At 42.8% G+C, this 14,496-nt stretch overlaps 1 protein-coding gene across 2 annotated transcripts in view; it reads left to right on the forward strand.

Annotated features, from left to right (window-relative positions):
* Positions 1-14,496, forward strand: part of LOC143282024 (conserved oligomeric Golgi complex subunit 1-like) — a 324,386-nt gene that overhangs the window by 92,038 nt on the left and 217,852 nt on the right. For both annotated transcript variants that reach the window (XM_076587450.1, XM_076587449.1), the window contains exons 10-11: positions 5,442-5,583; positions 13,710-13,772. In XM_076587450.1, coding sequence (XP_076443565.1) covers positions 5,442-5,583; positions 13,710-13,772 — 205 coding nt within the window. The remainder of the gene's footprint in view (positions 1-5,441; positions 5,584-13,709; positions 13,773-14,496) is intronic.

A 14,496-nucleotide genomic window follows, 5' to 3' on the forward strand; every position in this document is an offset into this window, starting at 1 on the left:
CTCACTGCCCTCTTCATGAAGAAGGATAAATGTATATGTAACACATTAGCGCTCCCATCTCACCAGCGGCCCAACCGTCAAAGTTTAAGTCCGTCCAAGGCTCTCCGCTGAAAACATATTTACAACCATAAGTTTCCCACGAACTGGGAATAAACTATCTTCAGTAAGCTTCTGCTCCCCGTCAACTTCAACCTGTTTTGTGACAAAGCAAAATTTTGTTACTGACGACAAGGACACTCCCCTCTATAACGATGAAAAACTCCACACAACCAACAACTCCAACTTGATTTCCAAAGCTTATTTACAATACTTCTTTGACCAAACCCAATAAAAAAAAAAAGGAAATATTCTTTAATTCAACCAAAACATAGTTACACAGTCTGACTTAAACCAGTGTCAGAAAGCTGAAATATTCTTCAGTTCAACTGACCTTCCTCCATAGTGAAAACAGACGACATTTTTCATGTAATTTTTAATATCCAAAGACCCAAACTAAGCCAAAGAAGTAAACATCCCAACTCACCTACAAAAACGTAGCAGATAACTAATTGAGTCGGCTCTAGAAGATGATGTTCTTCTCTGTGCCAGAACTGGGAACCAACTGACCATCCAACCAACAAAAAACAACTCACTGGAAAAAACAAAAAACAAAAAAAAAAAACTCAAGGGGACTGAACTCGCATTTAAAAAAAAAAAAAAATTCCTCTCTACGCTACAGATTCATAACAACTCGAAAACGCCTTTGTCATATATATATATATATATATATTGTTTTCTTTGGGGATTTATTGAGCATTTTTTGTTCTCTTTCAAGAACCTACCCTTCTGGAACTATTTTCATGGAGTAGTGCCAGCAAGTCTTGGATTTGTCTTGTATTATATATGTATACACACACACACACACACACACACACACACACACACACATATACATATATACTCGTGTCCTTCAACTGCCCTGCCAGCGTGTGCCATGACCACTCACTTCATGCTCACTTTCAGATAGTATCAAAGAGGTTAACCCTTTGAGCCCTGACCACCGCTTTACCGGTGGTGGGGAGGGGTGGCATAATGCCTGGCCACCGGTTGAGCGGTGCGTAAACACTTGTGTCGTGTTTTGCTATTGGTTGACTTATATTGAAGAGCCAATCAGAAAAACCGTAATATTTCGACGCCAGCGAACGCAGTACCAACATTGCTGCGCCCCTCATTGTGTTCTGTACATGTGTTTTGGATAAAAAAGATCGATTTCTACCATGAAGCGTGCAGAGTCTCAACCTGACACGTCTCCTTTGATCAACTGATTCTGCATGCTCAGATTCATTTTCAGCATCACTATCTGTAGCAAAATCATCCGATTCGAATTCCACCTCACTATCAGAGTAATCTTTGTCATACTCTACTTCCGATAAATCATCAAGCATATCAGTTACTTGCTGTGCTGTGTACAGTTGTTTTCTCGCACGTTTTGTCCCTGATTTCTGCCCTGACGGGCCAGGTTGAGACTGCACCCTTCAAGTGTTTATGCACCACTCAACCAGTTGCCGGGCATTATGTCATTTTTCTCTGCCACCGGTAAAGTGGTGGTCAGGGCTCAAAGGGTTAACAGTGACCCAATTGGTCCACAGGCAGGGATTAGGGGGGTGAGCACTTTTCATAATTTCACCTCAGATGATAGCTGTTTGATCAATGCAAGTGTGCTTTTCAAAAACCATGCAGGACACAATTCACAACTCACACAGGATTGTTCACCCCCTTCATCACTCTCTCTCTTCCTCCCTGCTCTGATTAACTCAGCAAGTGAATGGTTTTCCTTGAGTTAAACTCTGGGTCATCCACAGAGCTGTACTTGACCGCATGCTCCGATTTCTCTCCTTTGCTGGCTACAGCTAGCTCTTCAATTGCCCCCATCCCCACATCTCTCTGCAAATCATCATTCTAACTTTCATTCTTGTCAAGCAAACCATCCAACAAGATTTTGCCACAACTGGCATTAAATTCATCATCATCAGTGACTTGTAAAGCTTCTGCAAATTTTTGAGTAGCAAAATCTTAAACTTTTTTTTGTAACACTGTGTTCTTTTGTTAAAAAAGAAAAAAAAGAAAAAAGAAAAAAAAAAACACTTTGTGTTGTAACACAAAGATGTTGAACAAGGTCCCTAATAACCTCTAACATTCTGAACCAGCCACTGTGGTGAAGTGGTCAGCGTCGCGGACTGACGGCTGGGAGGACGCGGGTTCGAATCCCAGCGGAGGTGGGTTTTTCGGCCCGAGGCCGGCTTCTACCCAGAGTTGAGTGTGCTGTGGGCTTAAATGGGGAGACTGGGACCACACAGTTGAGTGTCATCCACTTCAAGGATGTATCTTTGGGTGTGTTGCTCTGATTACCTGACCAACACTGCAAGTGTCTGTATCTCTTGGGCCTGGTTAATGCCGGGATATCATTATGACAGGAAGCGTAGAGTATAGCCTTGTCACGCAGTCCCAAACCAAAATGGACCTCCATAGCAGCATCGTCATCCTCCTCCTCCTCCTCCTCCTCCATCATCATCAGTATAAACAAAACACTGAAACAGTCTCAAAGTCTGTGGCCTTTCATGCCCTGCTGTCATGGTGACCTCAGTTTCGATACCCCTCCACTTCCGTGCTTAGGGTGAGTCCTGTCAGTGTCTTCAGTGTCGGCAGATTCATGGGGGGCTGTTGTTTGAGGGACTTGGGAGTAATGCCACTGAAACGGTGCAGATGATGGGGCAGAAAAACAACAACAAAAAAACCCTCTAACATTCTGACTCCCTCACATATTTCAAATCTGGTCTCAAAACTTACCTCTTCCCTCAGCAATAAGTTTTGTTGTGGTAGGTCCACTCCTTTGCTTGTGGTGTGCTTGGCTATGTGCGTATACACATGTATGTGTACACATACATACGCATGTTTATGATTGTGTGTTTTTGTGTGTTCATATGTTTACTTGTGCGTGCATGTGTGTGTGTGTGTGTGCATCTGTTTGTGTATGTATGTGTTTTTGTGTGCATGTGTGTGGAGGGCAGTTGGTATATGTACATGTATGTTTGAATGTATGTATGCATTGTGTGTGTGTGTGTGTGTATGCACTTTGCTTGTCACATTTTGTTTGTATTTGTAATGTATTGATGTAATGTGCTATGTAAAAAGAAAAAAAGGTGTTTTATAAAACACCTGGAGCAGATTTCTGGATTGTGTGCTGTTGTTAATTATCCATTGTTATTATTGTTATTGTTATTGCTGTTGTTTCAAGCCACAAAGGCCAGGTTGTGGTTCATTGTGTGTCATTGACTCACTTGTGTAAACAAAGTGATTCTATGTTTTAACCCGGTGTTCGGTTGTGTGTGTGTGTGTCTGTGTGTCCATGGTAAACTTTAACATTGACATTTTCTCTGCAAATACTTTTGTCAGTTGACACCAAATTAGGCATAAAAATAGGAAAAATTCAGTTCTTTCCAGTCATCTTGTTTAAAACAATATTGCACCTCTGGGATGGGCACAAAAAAATAAAAAATGAAGCCTAATTATATGCAAACTGCATTTACATATATTTATAAATTTTTACATATATTTATATTTTTTGTATTCTCAAAACTAGGCACTTTGATCTGATATTCTGACACAACAACAAGAGCAGTCATTATTATTATTTTTTGTTCAAACAGGAACTTCTTTTGCTAAGCATGGAAGTTTTATTTATTTTGCAAATGTTTTGGTACAGATAGTAAAGAAGGGAAATTATTAATGCTAGGGGACTTAATTTGCTTTAAACTGATCTTTCTCATCTTAAACATTACATTTTGAAATTATACTCAGTACATAAAAAGCTTGTGTGTTTTACTCTCAGTGTACAGGGCTTTCACTATGTTCATTCGCCCAAGTGGTCTTTTTCGGAAAATAATAAAATCAATACGACGAGTGGACTTTACAGATCTGTTGGCTGAGCCCTGAAGGTCATGGGCAAATATCAATTGCGTACACATATTTATACACATTCAAAGCGCGTGCTCATATTCTTCGTGAACGCGAACGACGCCATTTTGTTTCAAGTTGTTGACCTGCCCGTTCAATCCTATATTCAATGGACATGTGATGGAAAGTTGGAGAAGGAGACCGTTAAATATTTATTCAGAGAAAGATTTGTGAACGCCTCATCACTTACTGGATTATGCCCCAAACTGCCTTAAAAATATCCACAGAATCCGTCAGAATTCACAGTTAAAAATTGTAAACCATGCGAGTTAATACCCTTGAACTGATCACGATGAAACGAAAAAATTTCCAGTCTTGACTTTTCTCAAAATGAAGTCCTTTTCACTTCTTACGATGTTTAGAAGTACTTGTAGTTGGCTCTACATGTTATTAGTTTAACAAAATACTGAATTTTCATATCAACTTTAAAACTATAAAACTAGAATGAACATAAAAGAGGAATTGAATCGACTGTGTCGTACTACATTCCCGGCGGGTGTAACTAAACTTGTACATCTGTCTAGATCTAGTGAAAACAGCTAAATGTTGCAGTGTGATTGTGGTGATAGCCATTAAAAAGAATTTTTTATTGCCCTTAAAGATTTTTTGAATGCCCAAGATACACCAGAATAATATGATTTAAACAGCGTTCTCACTGCGAATACCGCAGTTGATTTATCGCCCTTTAAAAAAGTTTGTTCAAACGTTAAATTTTAGAATGTCAGTTAAGGAGCCATGATAGTGTAATGGATAAGGCAGTTTCTTCTCACCCGAACACGCGGGGTTCGAATCTGGTTAGGACTTTTTTTTTTTTTTTTTTTTTTTTTTTAAACGTGAAGCTTTATAATAACAAATACAGAACACATTTTAACGATTAGATTTTTTTTTTTTTAAAGTGTATCACAAGTGAGTCTTGAAGGCCTTGCCTCTCATGTTTTGAATGCATTGTCAAAATTTTTGAGAGGGGCACTGACAGTAGCATCCAGTAATTGCCACAGAGAACACAATTGGCTGTTGCTCCCCGCAGATATTGAAAGTAAAATATCAGGCTTTCTGATTGGTGGCTATCAAGACACATCAACTTTAAAACTGATCTGTGAAAAGTCCTGAACTGATGTGGATGTATATGTTTGTCCTGGGGCAAATACCAAAGCATTTTGGGAGATATATGTGTGTGTTTGTGTGTGTGTGTGTGTGTGTGTGCACGCGTGTGTGTGTGTATGTCCCTTGGCACTGAAGAGGTCAATGAGCAAACACCAACAAACAGGAGTAAGAAAGCAGTGAAAAAGCAAAACACCAACAAAGAGTTAAGAATGCAGTATAATGATGGAACAAAACATGTAGCCAAATTTAAGTACACATGAAGGTTGCACCTACTCAGAAGCTTAGCTACCACCAGACAGTATATAATAGTCCAGAATGTGAATATATTTTAAATATATTTGCAGAAAGCATTGCAGCAGATGTTGCATGGGGGACAGCAGAGCAATGTGAAAGATCAGGTCTGTGGTGTGGTGCGTCTCCTGACCTCCACCATTCACTTGATCCACGCTGTCTTCTATGATCCTGGCCAGGCAGCGGAAAACTCAGGTACCACTGTCAGGTTAACTGTGTAATTCCTCTTTTTGCAGTGTTTAATGATTTTACCTTTTTTTTATTTTTTAATTGATATCTGTTTTATAGATATGTTTCAAAGATGATATTTTTTAAATGACAGACATGCAGATCAACTTTTCTGAACAATGTTTTTGTTTTTAATCATTTGTACACACATTGCTGACTGTAAAACTGTGGAGAATAAAGGGTCACTGAGAAGAGGACAGTTCATTCTGCTCTGTTTGTCTAAGTCTGAGATACACCATGAACTTGTGACATTGAGCATTTTGGAGGTTTATCTTGTCCATCCTTTCTGGTCCAGGAGTGGGTTTTTTAAATTTTTTATTTGGATGGTTGGTTGGTTGTGTTTTTGTTTTTTGTTGTTGGTGTTTTTTATTTCAAGGCATGGAGCAGACATTGTTTTTATTGTTTATTGACCTTTTGTTGGCAGCCAGGTGATTGCTCAGAAGAGCGGCATCCGAGTTTGGGATAAATTCATGGAATGAAAATAGAGAAATCAGAATGAATTAACCCTTTCATCGGCAGAGGTGCAGAGGTACAACTCGCTGTACAAACCAGCTGAGCAGCAGTACACTTCTGTCTAAACCAGCTGTGCAGGAGAACGAAAACTGTCACCACCAACCCACTTTAACCTGCCATAGCTTCACTTTTACTCATTCAATCTTCTTCATTCGTAGCTCATTCTAGAGGGCAAAGAATGCAAATTATGATAAGCATGTTTATTTGTATGAACACATTGACTGAATTTTTTAATCAGTTGATGAAAATGAAAAAGTATGTACTTTTGAGTAGTTTTCACATATTCTTAGTCGTTTTAAACATAAAATGCACCATTTCAAGTGAAAAATGAACACACAGACTGGGAAATACAACTGGAAACAGACATAACACAATGTAATACAATGTGCACTCACCTATGTGCACTCACCTACTCACCTATGTGCACTCACCTATGTGCAGAGATGAGAAGAAACGCACACACACACACACACTCACACACACACACACACACACACACACACACACACACACACTCATCACCACCACCACCACCACCACCACCTCCTCCTCCTCCTCCTCCTCCTCCTCCTCCTCCACCTCCTCCTCTTCCTCCTCCTCCTCCTCCTCCTCCCACCTGCCACCACCACCACCACCACCTCCTCCTCCTCCTCAACTGAAAGTTCCATGGTTCTTTTCACAAATGTCTGATATAGCAAAAACACACACACACACACAAAATCACATCCTATTTGGAAACACCAACACCACACACACTGTATGTTGCAAAACTGGAAGGTTTCATGGCTCCTTTCACAAATGTCTTTGTACATTATTAAATGTCTTTGAGTTACTTGTCAGTCATTCTTGACTGGTCTGGCAAATTCTTCTCTACTGTCACTGTCACCAATCAGCACTACAGCGGGCGAATTATCCTCTAAAATCATTTGCATTGCCTCCGTGGTGTTGTAAATACCCTTTTGTTTGTTTCATGAAGTGCTGGCCATGCTTTGACTGGAGAAATCTACTAAATAAATTCGGAAATATTTGACAGCATGAGTCAACTTGCAAGTTAAATGTAGAGTGGATGTTCCGGAAACACGTGGTGAACATTTCGAACTTCTGTGGTTTCACTAAAAGAAGAACGAGTGAGGTTGGTAACTCTAGTGTACAAGTCGCTGATCGGCGCCTGAGGCGTTTTGCATACAAGTCACCAATTGGCGTCTGAAGCGTTCAAGTAGGAAGTCGCTGATTGGCACCTGAACTGTCGATAGGGTTAAGTATCTGCAAGAAAACTGGAAATCTTTTTGAACATGCCTAGGTAACTGGCAGCCAAGACTGAAAGCAGAGCTACTTGATTGGATTGTAATTGAACAAGCGAATGGACTGGGTCTTAACTACAGGCAAATTCAGCTGAAGATTTCAGAATGTTGGAAATGGTACCAGCATTTGAAAAAGCAGATGACAGAACAAAGAAAGAAAGGATGAGAGCTGAGTTACAAGCAGATTCCAGTCCTCTTTCTGAAGGTAATTTCAGTACTCAGAAAATAACATCCATGGTCAGCAGAGCCAATATGTATCAATGGATATCAAGGAAAAGGACTTGTAAAGATTTTCAGAAAATAGCTTATCTGCAAGAAAAAAACAAACAGAAATACTCAAGGAGACTGAACTCTCAGTTAAAAAAAAAAAAAGTTCAAAAGAACTTTTTTTCTGTAAATTCAAGGGGTGCACTTTATGGGCTGAAAGTTATGGAACTTTTAATTTTCAGTTTTTATGCATACACAACCTGAGTCTGTGTGGTTTCTCTGTGTTTCAATTGTGTGTGTTTGTGTGTGTGTGTCCATGGTAAACTTTAACAAATTCATTATATATTGAAATACTCAACACCAAATTTAGCTTAAAAATAGGAGAAAATTAATTCTTTCCACACATAAGGACAATACCAATGCATTTTAGGGAAGGACACAAAAAAACAAACAAAAAAAAACAACATAAAGAAGCCAAAATGTTCCCACAGTCAGGTTATTGTTAAATTTTTATTTCGTATTCACAAAACTTAACACTTATCTGAAAAACTGACACACTGATTAATAGCAGTTGTTTTATTATTTTAAGTTCAAATGGGAACTTCTGCTTGGTATGGAAGTTACATTGATGCATTTCTGAAAATACTATAACCTAGATCTTTTTTATGAATATTCATTATCAAGCATGGACAATTGTTTGGGATAACATACAGAAAGGAAGCAAAGGAGTTTTCTAAATTTTAATGAGAAAGTGATTTGTGCATAGGTCTCATCACACACTGCGTCATGTTCATGAATGGCCATGAATAAAAAATCAGCAAATGTTCTTGCATTTTGCTTAGTTGGGTTTGACAGTTAAACTGAGCTCACAGGACACTTGCATTTTTTTACTCACTTAGCACTGCCAGTTAGCTCCTCTGACTTTCCCCACAGACAACAGAAAAAATATAAAACTTCCTCCTTTCATATGCTATCATACAGTGAGAAGATTATCCATATTTTTGTTCGAAATTTTCACACACTGATGACTTTGTAAACAAATCCGGGAAAGCACAAAGAGTTTGAAACGGATCAAATTCAGAATGTTATGTAGCTACAATAGGGCCCCTTCATCTAATTCTGTTGTCTACCTTCTGACTGAGAAGAAACTGGGTCTGACGCCATTGTTGACACGCACTGTTCATGTGAACCAGTCATTGCGAAAATAACTTGCCTGCTCGCAAGCACAGCAACACTGTCTGTATTTATTGGTCACAGTGGAGAATGGAAAGGTCAGTTAAGATATTCATGGCTTATAACATCATTATAGAAATTAGGTGCCACTCAAAAAATTCAAAACTATCTAAAGCCCAGATCGGGTTCCTTTGTCTGAAACAGCATGTGTTTCCTTAGATTCTGACAATGAGTTGCCATTTTTTTTGTGTTTGTGTCAAAGATACAGTGCAAAGAGAGGTTCAAACAGTCTTGAATGTTACAGTCAGTGACTTCAGCATCATGTGGTTCGTCCGTCAGGATCGACGAGGACCATCTAGTCATCCTGGGGGTGGGTGGGTTGGGCTCTGTGGGTGCGCAGATGACTGGTCAGGCCAATCCGCGCCCGGAAGGTTCTGACGCAGTGTGGACAGGGGATGGTGGCGGCTGTAGGGGACTTGCTGGCACTGCTTTTCCTGGCCTGTCTGCGTTGCTCTGCTGCAGCGATTCTGTTGGCCTCACAGGATTTGGCGTCTTTGTGGACAGCTGAATGCCACTTTGGTCTGTTCATTGCATTCAGCTCCCATGGCTGATGTTGAAGGCCTTCAGAGAAGCTTTCAGAGTGTCTTTGAAGCGCTTCTTTTGGCCTCCATGGGAGCGCTTGCCATGTTGGAGTTCGCCGTACAGCAGTTTCTTGGGGAGCCGGTGGTCTGGCATGCGAACTACATGGCCTGCCCAGCGCAGCTGGGCTTGCATCAAGATGGTGTAGATGCTGGGCAAGTTTGCACGAGTGAGCACCTCTGTGTCAGGGATCTTCTCTTGCCACTTTATGCCGAGAAGTTTTTTTAGGCTGGTGGTGTGGAAGTGGTTCAGCTTTTTGGCGTGGCGTTTGTAGACCGTCCATGATTCACATCCATAGAGCAGTGTGGTGAGAACTATGGCCTTGTATACTTTGAGCTTCGTCTCCAGGGTGATGCCTCTCCTGTTCCAAACGTTTTTATGGAGTCTGCTGAAGGCAGTGCTGGCTTTGGCGAGTCTGGCATTCACCTCGTCGTCGATGACAACTGTGTGAGAGAGTTTACTGCCCAGGTATGTGAACTTGTCCACCGCGTTCAGTCGTTGCCCGTTGATAAAGATGTTTGGTTCAACGTAAGGCTTTCCTGGAGCTGGTTGGTGCATCACCTCAGTCTTCTTTGTGCTGATTGTGAGGCCAAAGTTGTCACAGGCAGCAGAGAACTTGTCGACACTGTGTTGCATGTAAGCTTCGGAGGCAGCATTGAGAGCGCAGTCATCAGCATACAGGAAGTCGTTGACGGTGTCTGTCCTCACCTTGGTTTTTGCTTGAAGCCTCCTGAGGTTAAAGAGTGAGCCATCTGTGCGGTACCTGATGCCAATGCCTACGTCAGCATCTCTGAAGGCATCTGAAACATGAGACTGAACAGGGTGGGGGCAAGAACACACCCTTGCTTGACTCCGTTGGAGACAGGGAATGGTTCTGAAGTCTCTCTGTTGTCTTGGACTCGGGCCACCATCCCATCGTGTAGTTGCCGTATGATGGTGATGAACTTTCTGGGACATCTGTACTTTGCCATGATTCTCCAAAGGCCATCTCTGCTAACAGTATCGAAGGCCTTGGTCAGATCGACATAGGTGGAGTAAAGGTTGGCGTTCTGTTCCTGACACTTCTCCTGGAGCTGCCTGGCAGCAAACACCATGTCGATAGTCACGCGTACTTTCCGGAATCCACACTGGCTCTCTGGTAGGAGACCTTGCTCAAGGTGCGCTATGAGACGGTTGAGTAGCACTCTGGCCAGAGTCTTGCCTGTGACGGACAGAAGGGATATACCACGATGGTTGTCACAGGCCTGACGATTTCCTTTGCGCTTGTACAGGTGTATGATGGAAGCGTCTTTGAAGTTCTGTGGAACTGCCTCATGCTGCCAGATGAGCTGGAACAGCTGATGAAGCTTCTCAGTCAGCGCCATACCACCTTCTTTGTAGACCTCAGCTGGAATGGAGTCTGAGCCAGGGGCTTTGCCATTGGATAGCAGACGGATAGCTTTCTGGGTCTCCTCCAAAGTTGGAATGGCATCCAGCGACTCACTGACTGGCACCTGGGGGAGTCGGTCGATGGCTTCATCATTGATGGTGGAGGGGCGGTTCAGTACACTGTCAAAGTGTTCAGGCCATCTCTCAAGGATCCCGTCCTTGTCAGTGATCAGGGTAGAACCATCAGCACTGAAGAGTGGAGCAGATCCGGAGGTGGTGGGACTGTAGACTTCTTTCAGGCCATTATAGAAGCTCTTCATGTCGTTCCTGTCAGCAAAGCCCTGGATCTCATCAGCTTTGTTGCTCAACCAGGAATCCTGCATCTGCTGTAGCTTCAGCTGGATGGTGCTGCGTGCGCTCTTCAGTATGTCCTTCTTTGACTGTGACTTGGGATCTTCAATGTGGGCTCTGTAGGCTTGGCGTTTGTCTTCTAGCAGCTGCTTGATCTCAGTGCAGTTCTCATCAAACCTGTCTTTGTGCTTCCTGACAGAAGGCCCCAGGCACTCTATGGCAGTGTTGTACACCGTCTCATGCAGAGTGACCCATGCTGCCTCCACATTCTGGTTGTCCAGCACGGTGGACTCAAGGCATTCCTCCAGGGTGTCAGCAAAGCTCTGCTTGATGTTGCCTAGCTCCAGCTTGTTGACACTCAGGCATTTGAGTGCTTTCATGCCCTGAGGCCGTCTCTTGAACTGGATGTGGCGGTTGAGCTTGGAGACGATAAGGCGGTGGTCTGTCCAGCACTCGGCGCTGCACATGGCCCTCGTGACTTGTACGTCCTGCCTGTCCTTCTTCCTGATGATGACAAAGTCCATGAGATGCCAATGCCCAGAGCGAGGATGCATCCATGACGTCCTGTTATGGGTAGGGAGGCAGAAGATGGTGTTTGTGATAAGAAGGTCGTGCTTGGCACATGTCTGGAGAAGTAGTTGGCCATTGCTGTTACAGTTACCAACCCCATGCTTCCCAATCACGCCTTCCCAGGAGGTGCTGTCACAACCAACTCTCGCGTTAAAGTCACCAAGAATGATGAGCTTGTCTGCGTTGAGAACAGTGGTGATGACAGCGTTCAGGTCCTCGTAGAACTTGTCCTTGATCTCATCCGGGTTGGTCACAATGGTGGTAAACTTCTTCCCGTTGCATATAGGGAATTTCATCGTCATCAGGTGATAGTTCACTCCTTTCGGGGGGCCAGCCAGCTTGCCAACGAGGGTTGTCTTCACTGCAAAGCCAACTCCAGCCTCGCGTCTCTCTTCAGGTCCGCGACCACTCCAAAAGAAGGTGTAGCTTGCACCTCGCTCACAGAGTTCACCTTCTTCTGCCAGTCTGGTCTCACTTAAGGCAGCGATGTCGATGTTGTACCTGGCTAATTCACTCGCAATGAGTGCTGTGCGTCTCTGTGGTCTGGCTGAGTCGCCTCTGTCCAGAAGCGTGCGCACATTCTATGTGGCAATGGTCAATGGGGTGCTCCTTGTTTTCTTCTTTCTTTCCTTTGTGTGTCGACCGCTTGAGTAGGGTTCCCGTCAGCCACGGTATGCTGACTAGGGTGGTGTGGAGCAGGCAATGTTTAGGGCACCTTTTCTAGCCCCTTCCTCATGCCATCGAGGTGAGCAGTGCTGTCCTGAAGAGGGCTGCTCAGTCGCTCAGGAGGCTGCCGATCTCCACCGCTGCTCCAGTCAGTGAAAAACGACCCTATGGCCTGAGCCGCCTGTGTGCAGGTCCGCGGCTACAACTGCCAGTGTACCCACACCTGTCACTTTGTTGCTTGTCTGTCGCCACAGGGCTTGGGGAAAATGATGGTATGGGATGAAGGATGACTGATGACTTGCGTGATGACTTCGTTTATAGTGAGGAGGAGTTGCGCACCGTCGACCTCACTCTCTTGTCTGAGACCGTCTGTATCCAGTGGCAAGACGAGGTCAAGACAACTGGAGATGGAAACGGATGCAGTGGATGACCAGGATGTCCTATGTGCCTCATCCTGCCATCAGCACTCCACAATGCTCTGCTGCAACCGCCTTCCTCTCCGTTGAACCATGAAGGTTTCTTCCGCAGAGTCCGCCGGATCCAGTCTTCACATGCTTGGGTAGACAAGCCCTAACTCACCGAGGGTTTGAGACCCGTCGGCTACCCTCACCTAGTTTAGCCAGCCTGTCAAAGCTGTTTCCCGGGGGTTGGGCGCTGCCACATGCTAGCAGCTTCTAGGACCCATAGGTGAGAGCTGGGTGCCGGTGGGGACCAACAGAGGACGAACCACTCCCGGAAGAGCGTGACAAGCCCCCCCTCTAGAGGTACTACCCCTCCCGTGCACCCCCTAATCCCCCTTCAGCATCATACTCACCTCAGGTCACCCTGACGTGATTTTGGAGATGATGACATCATTATCAAAACGTTTAGAGTAGTAGAATTTTTCTGATCCTCCAAACGTTACTTGACAAAAGAACTGGACTTGTTTGGAGTGACTGTCATGTATAATATGCCCAAAGATGTGTTTGGTGATGTTGTTGAAATCAGAGAGTTGAGATGAAGACAGGCCTAAAGGTATATATGATGATTATAAAATGATGAAATACTCATGAATGTGGGTTGCTTAACTAAGAATTGTTTTGTTTCCAGCATGAAAGTTTTGGTTTGACAGACACTTGTTTCTGATTGTAAGTTAAAATATTTTTTGGGTGGATGTGTGTAAGTACTGGTAATGAACCTTCCACACACCCTCACCTTCCCTCCATCCTAGCATGTTCTATTGTTGTTGTTCAGAAAGAATCACACATGGGCTGTGAAGGCTTTGCTTCTTGTTTATTATCTTTTGACTGCATTTTATGTTTTCAGACAACTGCAACTTGTTGCTGAAAACATTGTACAGTGTTGTCAACTATGCTACACTGAGCAAAGGTCAGTGCTTTTTTTCAGAACAGAAGGATGTTAAGTAATGAGACTAAGTTAAGAAAGAATGCAGATTGAATAATACCATCCAACAGCTGTTTGTGCAGTATCATGACAGTATCAGAGATAGTGAATTGGAGGAGGAATTCTGTTTCATGTTCCATCATTCATACAGATGGTAATAGACACTGCATTTGTTAACTGATCTGTATGCCCTCACTCAAAAATTTCTTGTGCCTGTTTGTTTCATTCTTTTGGGGATAGAATGACTGAAATATATATTTGATCAATACACCTTTGCAGGAATAAAATAAACAAAACAGTAAACAGAAGATCCATGTGATCTGTGTGAAAAATGCTGCTATGTATAGCCAAACACATAATGGACATGAATGGAAGATTACTGATGTGCGGAAATTGTCGTTATATATATATATATATATATATATATATGTGTGTGTGTGTGTGTGTGAAAGAGACACAGACATTGTTTCGTTGCTATTGACAATACAGTCCTTTTGACAATGGGGACAATATATGAATAGACAAAGGAATAATGGTGGTATGCAGAGAAATGAGCATATTGCTATGAGTAAAAAAAAAAAGGAGAAAAAAAAGACATAAACAAAAATTATGATTGTAAACACCAACAGTCACATTCTTACATTCTTAAACAGTAGCCTGGTAATTTTAGCTTTCTTGAGTTGGTTCACTAAAGTGTTCACTGCTCATT

The sequence above is a fragment of the Babylonia areolata genome, chromosome 5, assembly GCF_041734735.1.
Source record: "Babylonia areolata isolate BAREFJ2019XMU chromosome 5, ASM4173473v1, whole genome shotgun sequence".
Taxonomy (NCBI): Eukaryota; Metazoa; Mollusca; class Gastropoda; order Neogastropoda; family Buccinidae; genus Babylonia; species Babylonia areolata.